At 37.9% G+C, this 18,742-nt stretch overlaps 1 protein-coding gene across 1 annotated transcript in view; it reads right to left on the bottom strand.

The window, feature by feature from the left end:
* Positions 1-3,032: 3,032 nt before the first annotated feature.
* Positions 3,033-18,742, bottom strand: part of LOC148828100 (G patch domain-containing protein 2-like) — a 29,193-nt gene continuing 13,483 nt past the window's right edge. The window contains exons 9-10 of the mRNA XM_088925531.1: positions 12,553-12,638; positions 3,033-8,440 (exon numbers count right to left, since the gene is read on the bottom strand). Coding sequence (XP_088781657.1) covers positions 8,265-8,440; positions 12,553-12,638 — 262 coding nt within the window. The 3' untranslated portion in view covers positions 3,033-8,264. The remainder of the gene's footprint in view (positions 8,441-12,552; positions 12,639-18,742) is intronic.

The following is an 18,742-nucleotide window of genomic DNA, read 5'->3' as shown; positions in this document are numbered from 1 at the left end:
ATGTCAGCAGTTCTGGAACAAGCGAGGATTCCTATTCAGGAACTGCAGAAATGCCTTCCCATGACATACACAGCATGAAGACTCCCAAATTCCCTGGGTTCTCTATTTGGAGTGTGTTCTGGTTGGGTAATGTGACTGAACGGGAGCCATAAGCCATAGAGATTGATGGGTTCGGCTCTCTCCCGTGCGCTGTAAAAGATTATCCGCTCACGAAGTGGAAACAAAGCTGTGATGGAAATTCGTCTCGCATCATCAGCAACAAAATATCTACACGCCAAGCCGTGAGTCTCTCATTTTTCATGGGCTATATATTAAATAAAAAAAATGGCATTAAAAGGAAGAAGGCTGAGTGATAGCACTAGTTAGTATTTTTAAAATGGGCAGCTTGAATCACAGAGATTATAAGGTTTTTATTGGCTGTCAGGAAACCCAACTTTGGACGTACCTCATTCAGGGAGGCTCGTAATGCACTGATTAAAAATGCCACAAAAATGAAAAGGGATGCTGTTGTTCTAATGCAAGGGAAAACAATGGAGCAGACACTGATGCTTACAGGCAGTGAGAAAGATCTTCATTAAAAGCTTATATAAAATAGCATGAATGAGTCATACACACCACAAATCATTCACACTAAATATTACACATCAGAGGATATAGGATTGAATTATTTGGAGGTTTATATTAAAATAAACAAGTACATCACCAGTATATGATTATAAGACAGCTTTATAAGGATAAAGGATGTGTTTGCTATCACAACGTTTGTATTACTTTTTATCAAACTGAATTTACTGAACACCAAAATGTCAGAAAAGCTTATCTCACAACGAATGAAGACTGAACAAGAAAACTGAGGCTGACTGACAAAGTTCTAAAATGATGGTCTTTAAGAGGAGCACTGGAGTTCGAGTCCCATCTCCCCAGAAGGTGTGTGTGTGGGCAGGTGTGAGAGAGCAGGGTTTGGGGAACTGATTTTTCCCCCCACCCATTTTCCTTTATAGTAAGTGGATGTAGCATCTGCCCATAAAGATGTCGGGATGGGTGGCATTGTAGCCTGTTATACAGTTAGCTCATGGACAGATCCCTGCCTTCCCTAGGAAAGAGAGTGAAAGACTGTTGAGCCGAGTCCCCTCTTCTGCAGGCTAGTCTCCAGATTCCTACTGGGCAAGGTCCACATGCTTTCTGCCACCCAGCACACTGGCACACGCTCCTCAGTGTGCCCAAGCCGAGCTGGCGAATCCAGTCAAGGAAACTGCAAATGAAAAGAAAGACGAGAAAGAAAAGTTTCTGCAACTTGGTTGAAATCAAAGGGGGGCCACTTATCAGCGCCCATTCCTCCATCCTGAAGCAGTAGGCGGCAGCCTCTGAATGGATCAGAATAAATGGGAAAAGAAAACACAGATGTAAATCAGGCTAAAACCTAATTTCCCTGCTCTGAATCACTAGTGAAACAGTGGCTGAAAAGTGACTGATTTGTAGCAGAATCCGGCCTTGTGACCGAGTCCCTGACTGCACATCAAACTCTTAAACATGACAAAGCTCGCTCCTTCTGACTAGAGGAAGCCATTGATTTTTCTTCCATTTCTCCATCAATCTGTTCGGGGGAAAAAAAGACAGACAGCCAGAGATGCGATTTGTAGCTCTTGACTGCTGGCGCAAAGAGTGATTTGCTCAGCTCTCAACACTTACAGAGGGGGTTCCGTTCTCCCACCCACGGACCACAAGATTAACTGCAGAGGATCTATTGACTAAACTCCCCATATGTAATTAATTAGTTATCAGCACAATAATTTGTAAGACTGGTTATAATTTATAAGGCTGGTTACATTAACGTTTTTTTTCCCTTGAATTTGCCTAGCTTCATTTGTTTTATGAGCTTTTATTATTATTTTTTTTTTCCTGAAAAAGTGATACACACATACAGGGTGTACATCTACACATACAGAAAGCGTGAATTCACATGAGCTTGGTAGTAGGAGGTGGTGCTTCAAAAGGGAACTACCTGTGTGATGCTGGGATGTACAGTACAGTATTATAGTCTCCTCCAAGACAAGAAGTAAAAGGAGGCTGGTGCACTTCACGTTATGTACAACACAGGAAAGATTCCTTCGCTTTGACCTGGATCTTTACTAGTACAAATACTGCCCAAGGGTGAAAGTTAGTGTAAATTCAGTCCCTGCTGAGCACTTAAAGCTTAAGTCTCCACTGAGTCATTTTCTGCTTTGGACAATGCAAGTAAGACAATTCTGAGGCCCAGCTGAACAGCTGGAATACACACCTACAAAGTTTAATGCTTGGGGGAGAGGATTTTTCCCATATTGTCACCTCCAACATATGAACAGTAATTTGAACAGTTTTATATGGAAAAAATGGTGCGATCATCCACTGTTACTTGCACATTGCCAGTCTGTGCACCTTGCTACTGACCTTAACTGTGGTTTATTCCTTCAAGTTCCATATAATGGTCTATATGTTAAACATACGCACATCAGAAAGAGACCATCTTTAAGGATATTCCTTTGCAGATATACAGTATTTCACACATATGCAGAATGAACTTCTTCAGCCATGTTGCCGTTTCAAACAATTCGTATAATTTTTACACTGAAAGTAATACTATAGTGCGCCATTGGGATATTTGGTCAAGCAAAAAATATATTTTTCTACCAGTTTACAGCCAAAGTACAGCACAGAACACAAACCTCATTTTATTAGTAAGGAGTAGACAAAATAAAGAAGAATGACTATTGTAATACTTACTGAATTACTGATTGAAACATCACACAATATAGTATCTCAATTGTATAAAAATAAGGAACTTTAAAAAGAAGATGTGACTGTGCTCAAAACCATTTTTATACCAGTTTTACTGTTTTACTATTTTACTATATCAACCAAATCTCTCGTCTTCTATAGTTGATTCCAACTATAATTAGAAAATTAGAAAACTGAATTACTTGTCATTTTAACACCATCAGCACATACAGTATTCTTTCCTTTGTACTTCAGTTTAAGAAAAAAGAGAACTCAGATTATGGATCAAAATGTTTATTGACATCATACATCTTTGCACTGTTTTTACTTTTTTCCCCAGATAGGGAAGTCATGACTTCATAAGTAAAATACAACTTTTAAAACCCACAGATTAAGAGCAAATATCAAGCATACAGTATTTAAAAAATGTGAAAAACAAAACTCTTTAAAAATTATTTGTTTTCCACAGTTGGAGTGGATATGTTTATGAAGATAGTAAAAGGAATTTGCTATCCTATGATCCTATACTTCTCCCATCTAAGTGTTTTGTTGAAATCCAACTTGCACAGTATCAGCACGCTGTGAGTGAACAAGGCCACAGAAAACTTCAATCTGCAGGGAACAGGAACAGGTGGCCCTTTTCTATTCTCAGCTGACAAAATACTAACAGTAAATGTACAGTACATATAAGTATTATGTATGCCCTTTGAGCCAAGAAATTTTGGATCTGTGAAACCAGTTCACTGTAGTATTTCAAAAGCATGAGATCCAATTAAAAAAACCTGTACAATACCAGGATATTTACCAAAACATCAGTCAGGCATTATGTTATTGAGTTTTCAGCAGTGTGGATGGAATGTGTTCCCTCTGGTATTTTGTAAGTGGTTTCATCAGCTTCCTTTTTTGTATAATAATTAAAGGAAAGATTACAGATTTTCTACATTTAATCCATTATACAATATATTAACTGCAAGGTTTCTACAAAATAGTGTCCTTCCAGTCAGAATTTTTTTAAAAGAATTCAACTTTAAAAAATATATATTTAAAATTCACTGCCTACTGTAGTCAGTTTTAGCTGAGGAGTCAAAAAATTGATGAAACTTTTTTTATACAATGATTCAGGGGACATTTGCAGACCAGCAAATAACTTGCAATAATAGCAGTCTTGCAGAACATACGTAAACTTTTATTTTTAAAATCATCGTTCATAAAAGCTTTTTTATAACCTAAGATTTCATGTGGCCACTTTAAAGGGAAGGGGACATATTTATCAAGGTATTTCCGAGATGTACACTGTTTTAAAAATGGGGTTAATTCATGATTTTTTTAAATGAAGACCACAGGTTCTAACTATAAACATCTATTGGGTTGTTCATGCTTACCGATTTTTTATTTTTTTATTTTACTATTTTTTATTGATCTGTTTCCAAATTAAATATTATGGAAAATATCCTTGATAAATATTGTACAAAGACTCATATTTCATACCTACTGTACATTTATTACTATACAACAGGTATACCCACGTGTCAGGGATGATGGAATGCTTTTTATGCAACAATCCATTTCAGCTAATCAAGGACACACATTAACATTCAAAAACAAAAGTAATACAATTCCATAAATATTCTAGAGATACAAATGGGAGTTTTTTTGTTACAATTCCTACAGGCACAACACTCTGGGTACTATGAAGTACTGTTAAACTAGTAACTCTGAAGATATGCTAATTTGGTAAGAAAATAGTCAATTAAAAGTTCCAGTACAATAAGATAATTGAATCTAGACCTTTTCCTTTTCTGTATTCTTTTTAAAAAAATCTTTTTTTGTCTATTTTTTTTGTCTTTGTAATCTCTTTTAAACTCAACCAAAGTAAAAAGATGGATTCTATCATAATTGTTTGTTTTTTATTTAGCCTATATCAGGGTTATAAGATAATTTACTGTACATTGATATCAAGTCTGTAAGTGACTGTATTCTAGCATATACCTAGAAAACATTAACAGGTTCTCTACTCAAGCTAACACTGTACTACTGTATATTTAACACTGATTACTATGAACTGCAAGCATTCCAGGCAGGAGACATTCTTTTAATAGCTTAAGTCACCATAGTTATTATGCATGCTTTCTTTACTAAAGTTAAAAAGATAACTAACAAGATATGATTTTGCTAATTTTGTACTGCATAGAATAGCTGCCCTTGAACCCTGATATCAGCTCTGGCTCTAACATGAAGTATTAAACAGCAGAAGTATTCACCACCCTTGACTAAGTACTTGGTAGTCTGTGTAGCACAATCTGTTTTTGATTTTACTACAGAATAATACAGCCAGGATTCCAGTTTAATACTTAATAATTTATTACTGATGAATTATAATGGGGATGAAATACTTAAGACTTACATTTAATACTGAATGGACTCTGTTTTATAGTTGAAAAGACTGTGGAGCACCACACCTTCCTCCATTTCATCACACACAACTGTGTTTTCTCTGTAGAACAAGTGTAAGGTGGTTCAATTTGTCTAGAAGTTTAATAAGTTCATATTGTTATATTAGCACCTCCATTTTAAAATTCATAAGTACCGAATGACCAGCAAGGGCAGACACTAACTTCATTGTTCTTTTTTAAATGACACACAATAAGGGTTTTGTTTACAGAAACTGCCAAGTTCAATTAAAAGCAAAAGGAAAGTCGTACACTGTTTCAAACTACAATCAATATGTTATCGCTGAGATAAACATACTGTAAAGACTTTGGTCACTAGTACATAGATGGTTGATATAGCTGCTTATAGTGAGTAACACATGATTTGTTTGCAGTGGATTTTTTAGCATTTGTCAGCAAGGATACATATATAAAAAGTTAATTATGATAACAAATATTAGCACTGAAATAGGACATTGACATTTTGCTTTGCTTTTACTTATATTGTACAATAATATTTTATTATGACATGTTATTTTATCATAGATCAAAAGGTAAAACCATCTTCCTGAAAAAAATCTGTTTTTAAAAAGGACGGCATTCAATAGGTCTTTTTCACAGATAAATTATTTTTTCTGCACAGCTGCACAAGAACAGAAAAGTTGATCACAGGAAAAGTGTTTCGAGCACTTTGTTCTATTGTTTTCCAAGTACACTGTTCAATTAAAATAAAAAAACACTCTTTTCCGTGACCTCTGACCGAACAAACCAATACTATTCAAAAAATGGTGGAGGCAAGGCTCACACAAGTTCATGCTGAGTTTATGACTACATTATCTTTCATTGTCTCTGGGTCATTTGAAGCACCTACGCTGTGGGTTATGGTGTGGGCATCACTCAGTCACGCACTTCTAGGTGCCTTTGTCAGGTGATTGCTGCTCTAAAAAGGAAAACAGATCAATACATCTCTTCTGCCCCTGACAGGTAATCCTTACACGGGATAAAATATGAGCTTTATCAGGCTGCTGGATTTCTTAACTGTAACAGGGCAATTGACTGCACCCATGTGACACTCTCCAACTTCCTGCACAATTCTGGCAATTGGAAATCCATCCTCTGAATATGCAGGTGGTGCTGAGCCAATAGAGTCATCACACAACCGTGACTGTTAATTAACAAGGCAAGATTCCTGCATACTAAACTTGGCAGGAAACTCTGCTTCCTCTTAGCTCGTAAAATGGGAAACTTACATTTTAACCAGATTGGTGGGGTGGATTTGGGAATTAATGCAAGGAACTGTGAAATCAAAAGACGTCCAGATGTTCATCTCTTGAAAAGGAAATAAGATGGTAAACATTTACAATGGCAATTATCTCCATTGAAAGTTCTTCTAAAATAAAGTCATAACTTGGACATATTTGTTTAGTAACTGCCTTAGTAGATTGATGAATCCCCATTTCCTCATTTTTGCAATAACTGTCAAAAAAGATATGGATACAGTATCATGTGGTCCAGTGTCTCCTCTGGAATTGTAATCCAGGAGTTGTTCTGGTTGAACCAAGATTGGAAATTGTGATCAAGTTAACAACAGAAGGACAAACGATCCAGAATCTTTTGGTCCTGGAAACAGCACGACAATCCCTAAATCACTGAATAAATCTTGTTCCAAAATTCTTGTCACAACGCTTGGCATTGTCATGCATAACAAGTAGTAGCATCCTTAGGTCAGGCAAACCAAAAAACTACCAACTGACTAGAACATGATTACCATTCAATTGTATCAATGTTGAAAGAAACGTTTGGACAAGACATATCTGCATAAATAACGTGTTTCTGAATTGCCTATTAATATGGTTTTGCCAATATTTTATGCGTGCATGTTAAACAAAAACAGTCTCGCCACTGTTTTTCAACCTTTCCATGCATCTCCCTGCTTGCTGCGATTGTCTACACTTTCCTCCCTGCGTCTCTGGAACAATTGCCTGCTCCTCTTCTTCTGCAGGTATAGCGGTCATGGGATAAGTGACAGAAGTGGAAGCAAAAAATCTCTGTGATACGCGCAATGTTATTTTTCTGAATGGTCAGTAACATAAAAATCTCCCTTCTTTATTTAAACAAGAGACATCCATATAAGGTCCAGGTGGGTGCTAGGGCTGACTGCGATGTCAGTGTAGAATCCAGTGACTTTAGAATACAGTTTCTTACTGCAGTACAGTGGTACATTGTCACCACTCTACAGAATTACACCCAAAGGGACAAAATGAAAATTAAATGGTAAAGACAGCAAAAGCTTTGTGTGTAACACATCTGAAGACACCAAACAGCGATGCCATCTCTAATGCTGGAAATATATTTTAAGTATTTACTCTAATTTGCCTTAGTGTTTGAAATTTAAATAGGTATACTGAGCAAAAGGAATACCCCTAAGGGTCCAAAAACACAAAGTGCTTTTATTGTGCTAACGAGTAGTTTTACAATGTATTCATTTTCAAATCAATGCTAATACTGAACCCCCCCCCCCCAGATAAATATCTTCTTTGGGATGGCTCATTTTTTGAGGCTGCGACTATTAGTTAAAAGGGCATGAAGCATTGAAGGTTTCTGATGCTATCAGTTACGTTTGCCATTGTGTTGGATTCCTGTTTATTTAATATACAGCTCTTAAAAATGATTCAAATATCCCTGCTGACAGATGTGTAATGTTCAAAGAAGGATTATTAGGGAGACTTCAAGGCTCAAACATTTTGAATCCTGAGTCACAAAAACAAAAGACAGACTTGCTTAGCAGCCCTCTAAAACGTCCTGTTTAAAAGAATGACTGTGAAGTGATTAGGCCTGATTGCATTAACATTTTTTTCTAAGCACTGCACAGAAAATCTGTTTCAGCACCGTCTATGAACAGTTGCAATTTAATTCCCTGGGTTTCTTAATTTTACTCTTCCGTTTTTCCCATACTTAATTTAAAGCCCAGTAAAACATTTCCAGCCTCTTTTTTTCCTCATTTACTGGCAACTGAAGTTAGAGTTGGTGCACCTGTTCCAGCGTGCCTTCAGAAAATGTCCGAGAACTGGAGTATTAGTTTCAGTCTTCTTCCTGCTCCTTCTGCGAGTCAAAGAAGCTCTCTGGCTTGATGAAATCCTGCTTCTCGGGTACCACAGGTCCTCCTCCCCCTGTCGACCCCTTGCCTAAGGAACGGGTGTCACTCCGAGAGCCCTCTATCACCTCTCCCAGAGTATCCTCATGGAATGGTATGCAAGCTACAAAGGAGGGAGAAATATATTTATATTGCAGAAAACAACATTAGCACTCAGCACTCCATAGCTAGGGGGCAAAACTGTGCAACAAAACTTATTCCACTTTTTAGATATGGTATTAAGTCAAGTCAGAAGCCAAACACAGCTGTTTGCCCTTATTAGGGAACATCGGCATGGCATAGCTGACAAGTGAAAAAGACATGCTGCGTTACAGATCATTAATATTCACTCCAATAATTCATAGCAACTGCTTGCTCTTAAAAAGTCACCAAACCAAAAAGGTGCTCCTTGTAAGATCTACAAAACTACGTAACGACAAAGTTACTCCAAATCTACTTGTTAAAGGTTTTTTCATAATTTTAATAGCAATACAAATAATCATCAAACATGTCTCCTAATATGTCTTTTTCTTCCTAATGTATTTCCATTAAAAACTTAAACACTGCAATGTTGTGTTTCAGGCAGCTTACAAAGCCATGAATACCTAATACTGGTCCCTCTTGCATTCTCCATTATATCTACATGTTCTTCTTTCCAGATGAGCTACCAGATGAGCTACCTTATAAACTGTTTAAGGAGGGGGAATAACTGAGTAATATTTCTTGAGGGACTGATGTGTGATGGTCATTTTAAACATAAACTTAATTATATCAGGTTAAACACGTCCATGTTAGGAATGCTACCCCATCCCCTCATGACCTGTACACCACTATCTATAGATAATTAGATTCCTAAGGTTTTCAAGCAAATTATTTTTTAAAAAATTACTAATCACATCCTGAAAGAAAGCTCTGTCTTCCTGCCCTCCCCACAAGCAATATACAATATTCTTAGTGTTCTTAAGCCTTACGTTTTGATACAGTAAGACAACATATTTAAATTAATAGAATCATTAAACATTTATAAGTATACAATACTACAATACGACTAAACACAAAAGTATTACAGAATAATTTCAATTAGTAGTCGCATACTTTTTGCTTTATTCAATAATGATTAAGAGGTGGCAGGCCTTGGTCTGTTTGACTTCTGTCCTAGTCTTCGTTTTGGGGTCAATTACCATTATAAGGAGGGGAACCAGAATTTAAAAACCTGATGAGGGAGTTGCAATTGTTTGAAGGAGGAAGCTCAAATTAAGAAGGACAGAAGAATTTATTTTCTTTCTAGTTTAGATGCCAGGAAAGATCAACCCGACAAAGCAACTACTACCATGATAAGGTACAGCCCTCTTCACTGTGGCTCTTGGAAATGGAATGTGAAAAACCCCAAAGTTCCCTGGGCTTTATTAACAAGCTGCACGTGTCCCCACGCCCCTTTCCTAAAACTTTTCCGGAGTTCCGTTTGCAGAGGCTGTGGATTTTGAAGGACAATCAGAGGGAGCCAGAGAGGGTGAAATTCTGCGGTGGGCTGCAGTTCTGTCAGCAGAACTGATTGCTGAAATGTGCCGTTATTCGTCTTGTGCTGCCATGTGGCCCTCAAGTTGGCGCCTGGGATAATGAGAGAGGGCTGGCCCACTGGGGGAAAACCAAGAGGACCAGACATGGGCGATCTGTCAGCAACCTGGCCACCGTAGCAAAGCAAAGGTAGAGCGTTTCTTAAAACGAATCTACCAAAATCTCCTGCTGGAGGAGGAGCTTCTGAAGAAGAACAAGAAATACGCTTGAAAATAACAAATGGAAATCTTCCTCGAAGCATTTACCCCTGAATTTTCACAGCACAGGCTCTTCTAATGAGAAAAATTAGGAAAACAATACACCAACGGGGTTTACATACAGGATGCTATATAATCACAATAATACCGGAGAAAGAAATGCCTTATCCTAAATTAGTTGTACTAACAAAATGATTAACTGTAATGGTCCTATAAACCCGTTCAGGCATCAACATCAAAATGTCCAAAAATTGATACCCTTGTCATAAGTGTTGTCACTTTTATACTCAGGGTATGCACCATGACATGTTGATGTCATGGCAGATGGCCCATCCCCAAGTTAGATCTGGTTTTCACAAGCACCAATAAAAGTATGAGACTCAGATATCAGATTTTGTTCATTTAAAAAAGAAATCTATCGATTAATCACGCAGAAAAATAATGGAAATACTGCCTAATGCCAGCAAAATTGTATGCCAGATTGATTACCAGTGACTAAATGCTTCATGCAAAGCCATTGTGCAATAAACCACAGCTTCAGTTGTTTAAAGGTGGAAGCTCAAATTAAGAAGTATGTCAGAGTTTACTTTCTTCCCAGTTTAGAAATCAGAAAAGAGAAAGATACAGAGGAACTGCAGTGAGGGGGGTTAATAGTAGGAAATTCCAGTCAAACTCGCGCTGTGTGGCCAATTTAATCCGGCACAGCTGAGAAGGCTGCTAATATAAACAGACGGAGGAATTGATAAGTTCTTCACAGCCCACTTCAACACCAATAGTTCACTTCTGGCTGGCAAGTGCTAATGGGGTAAAGGAACAAGACTAAACAACAGCTGGGTACAGTTCTAGGGTAGCCAAGAGCGCTCCTCAGGGACACTACCTGTCTGCCTCACACAATGCCCACTTGAGAATAACCAAGGGATTTTCACGTTTTATTACAGCTCTCATGATGGCCGAGGGAGAAAAACAACGAAAAACATAAAGCAGCTCAAGCACTTGAAATAGTAGAATTCACAACAGTCAAAGGCACAATTTGCTCCTTTCAATCGCAGAAGAATGAATGTGACGATTACTGAAAACCATAGCAATATACGAGTAATTCTTCTCACAAACAAGTAATATACAGGACTTAATATTACATGTTAACCATCATGTGGCATATTTTTTGTGCAATGCAAATTACCTTGAAGTCACTGAAGCATTAAATCAGAAGGCAAAGCCTTCAGAAGGCAAAGATAATCTAACTGAACAGGCCTGAGATTCATCCAAAGCAGTTGCAAGTTGTACAACAGGGACATTTACTAACGTCTCACACGTGACAAATCTACAGCCAAGCTTGACAAACCAAAAAACAAAACAACCAAAAGTGGGAAAAAAATGTAATTTAAACAAAAAGAGGACAAAGCAAGCACTACTGGTAGAGACCTACGCGCTTCTGTATTGTATTTTTATGCCTTGAACAATACACACATGAAGGCAAGGCTTGTTTACATTCTGGAAGGCTGGAACTCTGTCATCTGTTCAGTATTTTCGCCACCAAGAATCATGATTTTAAGGGACCACTAACGGTTCTTTTTTTAGTTTTATTAGAACCTGTGTGGCATGCAGAGGTGAAGGACGGAGTTATGGGCTGTTCCATCACTCAGTACAATAAATGAATGCGATCTGTATCCCAGTAAAACATAGGCTGTTTTTAAATTCCACCTCTTTTATCCAAATGAATGATGAACCTCCGTACAGTGCACTGCGCTGTGGTATTAATATACATCAGAGGCCAGCACCCTGCACTAAATCAGGTAACTGCAAGCATTTGTTATTTAAATGACAAACAACAGTGGAGAAACAGCAAAGACACAGAGACTTTTAGCAATGAGCTGGACAAACCAATTCAAATTTCAATCCTGCAAAGACGTCGAGAGGAACCATCAGCCTAATGAAAAACAACAGCAGTGTCATCCCAAACAGACAAAAGGACTGCAGTTATGTGGCATCTTCAATAAAAGTTGTTTTTCTTTATGCTTCCTTGAAACGCCTCACAATTGTGCTGAAACTGTAGTTGGCTTTTATTCTCACCACCTTTGGTCCGTGGACAGCACTGGCCAATAAATCAACAGACCAAACTGAAGTGATTTAAGAAAGAAAAGGCATTTAAAAAAAAAAACTTCAGAAAAAAAAATAACACAAACCACAGGACAATTACTTCTAATTTAGTTATTCTGCCAGGATAGAAAAACTGCAAGTAGACAGCCTAGGGAGCTTTATTTCTCACAAATATATTACATTCAAAATGAAACTTGCAGCTTTAGAAAAATGTCACCCCTCATATTTACATTTTTTTTTTTGGTTTTCGACTAATGACACTAAAGACACCTGTTGTGACTTAATAGAACAAATAGCAAAGCTTCTTTCTTAATCTGAGTTTTGCTTCTAGGCACAACTGGTGTCCGTCTGGGAAGTGATCCTGTACCTGCTGCTGAACTGGGCACAGCAGTAGTCTTTCTCCTTCTCTTGATGTCTCCAGTACAAAGTAATCCCAAGTGCACACTTGTCTGTCTGTTAAAAAAAAAAACATTAAAGAATATTTAATTCCTGAATCGAAAACGAGTAGACATTTAAATCACAGAAGGCCCACATGTCTCTTTTTTTTTAGCGAAATTAGTGAGTTCTCAGCAGCCAGCAGTTATGGTAGGCCTACGGCTGGCTCAAAAGAGGGAAAAATATTGCATTCTCTCATTCCAAGCTGTTGATTTGCATATGGCATGAAATAACCCATAAGCACGATCAACTCAAAACAGGCCCTTAGTCTGACATGGAAAGGCTGAGGGGGCTGAGGGAAATAGGAAACAGTAAGTGCTGATGATTTAGCTTCCTCATATTAACAGAAATATCACACAGCAAAAGGAGGTGTGGAAGTCATGTGTCTCTGTCACCTCCAGGCACAGGTGGACAAATTACCTTTTCCTTTGACCTGCAGGTTACATGCCGTAAGTCGGTGTGGAGGGAAGTTGTCTCAGACCCTTGATTACTATGTTGTAAACTTAAGGTCAAGGTTTTCTTTGACTATGACTGCCAGTGAAGCAGAGGGATTGACTACCGGCTACATGCACATGGTGTGACTGATGAATTGACTGTGGGCGCACACTCACACTCACAAGGGCTGCTCTCTCCAACAGAGCACACCGAGCTCATCCTCTGATCCGTTCATTAGCAATGCAGTACTGTAACCCGAATTTGGAAGAACAAAATGGGCATTATGCATGCCATTCATGAGACCTTTATTATACACTGCACAACTGGAAAAGAAAAAGGAACAAAAAATTGATTGCAAAATAAAAAAATATTTCTGTTACCTCTGTGTAACAATAGACATTTCCTCTACTTTTTCTGGGAAGAACGTAATGATCTTGGAAGAAAATAATTTCAGGAAGTGGACCATAAACAGTCTAAAAATAATGTAGTTAAAATATCTTAAATGGCTAATTATATCTTAAGTCCCTAAAGAAACTGAGCATCCCACCTTTATTTTTAAGCAAAAAAGTGTACATGAATATTGATTAAATATTTATGGTATTATTTTATTTTAATATTATCACTCATGACTTACAGTGACACAATCAAGGGACTTTGGCTGCTGTATAAACACTACAAGCATCCAGTAAATCGCCACATTAGTGTGAGCTGATTTAGTGCATGTGATGAGGGGATTGAACGTGCTGAATGTCAAGCAAAGGGAAAATCAGAAGAAGAAAATAACACAGAATGCCCTGCTCAACAAGAGCCACGGGTACACTTCAAGACTTTAGTGAGGAATCACGTTTATCTGTAGCCCACAGGTGCCAGTGAGCATGGGGCAAATGACCAGAATGGCACACTAATTCCAGTGTACAAGAGACCAATTGTTGGAGAGGTCCAAGAGGCTTGGTTTGGGCTGGAGAGTGAAGTCACTACAGAACTCCACTGGCAGTGATTGAAGGCAACCTAATTGTATGATGCTACATTTATCCAATCCTGGGACAACACTTGCTGCTCTTCCTGTGGACTCATGCTGGAATCTTGTCAAGAGGAAGACATTGCATGACCTCATGTTGTTTGAATAGCGACGGTTCTCTGGAGAGACGGGAATGTGACATTTATGCTTAGAATACCCTGCCTGTGAGACTTGGGATGACTGAACATTTGTGGGACGGACTGGGACAAGGTAGTGTCCAGTGCCCACAGAGCAGTGAACGAGCACATGCTTGTCCAGGCTCTATGAGAAGAGAGGAATGTAAGACATTCAACCAAGATAGCATTTGCAACCTGATGCAAAACATGCAACATGGATGTGCAGCAGTACTGCTCCCAACAGTGGTCACACGCGCTACTAGGCTGCAACTGTCACAGCTCCCCTGTTGTTGACAAATGTTAATCAGCATAATAAATTTACCTACGTCATGTCTGTTCAATAAAATGTCAGTGCGGCTGCTACAAAAAATATTAATTTCCTGATAGTACATTAGTGAATCTGTTGCAGTTATGAGTGATTATTAGTGATTTTCTCTTGCTTTGTATATTAAAAGATTTGAAACTTTATAATGTCTGGTCCTTCAAAATTTATCTACCTAAATTTAGCTGAAATTTAGCCCCTTTCTTACTTATATCTTACTGTACAGTGTGATCTGTCTTGAAATATGGATCTGTCACAAGCCTTTTCTATCCTAGCTCCTCAGCCAATATAAATGTTCAAATAAGGCACAAAATATATTTTTAAAAAAATGACATATTTACAAAAATAAATTAAGGTGAAGCCTGCCTCAGAGGCCTGTAAGTGGGTCAGTCTGAACAGTAATACAAAGCCCCTTCCCAAACACAGAAAGATGTGGCTTGTGACATGCTGTGCTTTTAACAAGCTACGTTTTCTGCGACCTCAAAACCCGTAAATCAGAGGATGAGGGTGAAGGGGGAGGGGGGGGGGGGAGTAGAGTCTCTATGTTGTATAATCAATAGTTATAAAAATAAATGGCTTGACCGTTATTCTCTCCCTGCTATCCCTCTCTATAATAAAATCCCAGTAATGCATATTTCATTTACTTTTATACTTATTGATTACCTGTACTCCAGTTAGTAAATCACGCGGCTATCGATCCCTCAATCGTACCTCTGTTGGACAGCACATAACCAGCCATTTGCACGGCTGATAAAGAGCTCAAGCATTGAACTCCCCACTGTAAATCTTAACAAACTAACTTTTTAATTCCAAAATCGATCAGCATTTAAACACCGCATTATTCCACAAAGCATGCCTGCAGGATTAAAATAAATACACAGATGTATTTTTTAATGTTTTAGTCCATCCTTATGTTTATTCCCTACATACTGTTAAACTGTGAGCAGTGAATCCCAGCTGTTTCCTTCTCTAGCAAACACCAGATTTCTCCTGCTTGCGAAGCTCCTGGACTGGGAAACTAACACTGTTTCTGATGCCCATTTATTGATAAGCAGGTAGGGCTCACTCCTCCCTTAGGAACAAAGAGAACTTGCCCTGGAGGAGTCATTTTAAATTTGCGTCGAGCTGACAAAGTCCCATGTAGCGATCACATGGATGGTTGAATTCAACCGGGCTTAATCCAAGCACCGTGTCACTTGGTTTAGCAGGAGTCCACGGTGCTTTCTTCAAATGCATGCAAATCCCTCAGTATCACTGGGCAAGGTGCTGTAAAACCCTTCACCAATCACTGGTGTCAGCTTTTACAAAGTTCAGCTGGTGACAGGAAAAGTGATTGTTTTCATAGGACAGTTAATCACAAGAAAAGGGCCCCCTCGTGTGCCTGGATGTAACTGTAAGGGGCCAGCTCTATGAAACATGTTTTGTTTGAGAGAGAACATAAGCGAACAATCTTACTCCAATTACTGACTTAAAACATTGTATAAGAGTGCGTTCGCAGATTGAAGGTTTGTCTCATGAGAGGATTACACTGATGTTCAAACCCCTTTTTCCGGCACAACATTGTGCTTATGAAATAGCAGAAACGGAAGAAGCTGGCATAATTGTGCTGCTAGCTAATGTGGCAAAATAAACCAGGTTATATGCTACATTTTGCATTTTGTTCTGCAATAATTTATAGTGCATGCCATGCATGAGGCACTGCAAAATCTGCCAAAAACAACAATCAAGATGATTTTGAACTCTGGTGTTGACGGATCCTGCCGGTTTATATCTAATCAAATGAGTGACCTGCTCTACATAGTGCAGAAGGCATCTTGGTTTCACAGTAAAATCTTTGAAATCTTTCACACTAAGTCCCAGAGATGAAAACAATGAAACTGCATTGACACAGGGGTCAGTTGTAATTCTGGCACTGAAACCCAAAAGCAGATATATCAATTAAAACAAATAAATCAAGAAAGAGAGAAATGTACAAGACACCAGATCTCAATCTATTTTCATTAGGTACACATAACTTGGGGTATGAAAGGGATTTGAAGATGAATAGAGGTATTCAAATGAATCAGAAAGGATTAGAGTCCCCAGAGAGTTCAATCAATGCTTGCAAATCAATAATCAATAGGCCACTCACACCAATATACTAACTGCTGACACATAGATCTCACAATTAAAATGAAACTGAGAAAGGAGTGGCATCAGACTATGATTTATCTAGCTGCACAAATGTCATTTAGAAATAAATAAGTCAATATAAAAACTTGAGTGTACTAGAGACAGATGGGAACAAGTTATGCATTTTAACACCTCAACTATCCCCTTGTACTAGACATGAATCGCACACACTTCATATTCCCACTTTGCTAATGCATATTAGCAAAGAAAAAATATTTATGTGTATTGTAAGTTTGGTACTTTATTTCTATGATGTTGTATGTATTCAGTCTAGAAATTCATGTAATGAGAATATTTTAGTTCAAATGTCACAATTAAAAAAGAGCTCCAGGCACAGAAACCACATTGAACACCGCTGACAAAAAGTATTATTCAGAATGAAAGTAGAAAGTCTTACAGGAAGCGTTCGCCAATTAGTTTTATTCGTATTAATTCTGAAAGAATTCTTTGGATTCTCAGATAAATATGCATAAGCTATCAGGATAGAAGGGTTTTTACAAATGTGCAAACCACATGATGATATGATATTTTTATGTGTATATCATTTTGGACCTGAATATTAGCTCACAGCAGCACTCCAAAACACGTTCTAAGCTGAATTTAGCTTTAAGATTTTAATCAAAGAGGCTGCTAGGACAAAGCAGAATTACTCAATCACTCAGGCTTGTTCTATGAACAGACGCGTTAAAGGTATGAAGCAGAAAGGGCACAGCGACAGCATGCTAGGTGCTGTGCATACCTAAGCTCCATGAGATAAATTCTGCGGGTACTTCCAGTGGGACACATCAGACATGAAGACCATTGAAACCTTCCTCTTCATTTGGGAGTATGATTTATACTTTTTGAAGAACTGTAAAGAGCACTGAATTCCTCTATAAAGGAATTAAGAATATTCCCCTAAGACCCTCTGTTAAATGAAAGCATAGTAAGGATTTGAGAACCTGTTAATAGATAAAAATTAGCATTCAGAATACTTAAAACTTAATCTGAAGAAACCTTTCAGGTGCAGAAGAAAGGGATACTTTTAAATGCCTGTTTCTAGACAATGTCTCTTCTTTACTGTTTTTTTTTCACTCCTCCCTGAAGCAGTTTTTTGTGAGTTATCCCAGGAGTAAAGTATTCAAATAAAATTAAGGATGTACAATAAAATCTATTTCAAGAGCACATTATAATGGGATGTTTACCCAATGTGATGCAATTTAAATTCAAATGGCTACCCAGAGCTTGTGCAATTGATGATACACAGATTCGTAAAAAGGGCCACACTCTCTTAAATAAGTGCAGCGGATTAGTTTACTGCTTAATAATATAGTGCTCTATATTTCCCAAAATAAGATAATCAATAAAATACTAGATCAAGGTAAGCTAGCCTACCCTAATATCAGTGAGTTTCCTGAAGTGATGAAGCCAGTGGAATAAGTGATGTATTGTAAGTTTTACTTGAGTTTTTCCAGTACCCCTGTATGTGGCTGCAGTTAGGTTGACAAAATCACAGATGGGAAATTTTCCTTTGCTTGAAGAATTGGAAAGCTTGACTGAGAGCACCTTCGGAAGTGAGACAGAAGCGGGACTGCAAAGAGATAGACTCATTCCTTAGATCCTTTGTCCTTGATGGACTGGTGAGTGCCATCATCTTCTCATGTTTTCAAAGACCCTCATGAGGCAGGCTTGATGAAGGTATCCAGTCTTGGAAAGCAGTGTGGTTTAGCTTTACAGTCGGCTCTTCAAACACAACATTGATTTCATTAACTCTTGTTCGTGATCACTAAGGTCAGGAAGCCTCAGTTAAATTTGTTTCATTATTATCTTTGCTGTTTAATTTCTTTTAAAAGTCTGACAGAAACTAGCAGGAAAATAATCATCTTACTTGGAAATACTGTATCTCCCTCCTGAAATTTTCGAGTCTAGCCAAAGGTTAAAAGAATGGATGACATAATGGTATTTCAAAGCAATGTTGCAGTATTATTGGGCAATAATACTGCAGTATTATTGGGTATTATTGGGCAAAAGCCATGTCTACTTTACATCTGCTTAATATAAAACACCTGAAAGAAATTTG

This window comes from Atractosteus spatula, chromosome 9 (assembly GCF_055471065.1).
Source record: "Atractosteus spatula isolate fAtrSpa1 chromosome 9, fAtrSpa1.hap1, whole genome shotgun sequence".
Taxonomy (NCBI): domain Eukaryota; kingdom Metazoa; phylum Chordata; class Actinopteri; order Semionotiformes; family Lepisosteidae; genus Atractosteus; species Atractosteus spatula.
Note: the sequence above shows the minus strand (reverse complement) of the source record. Positions and strands in the feature narration are given on the sequence as shown.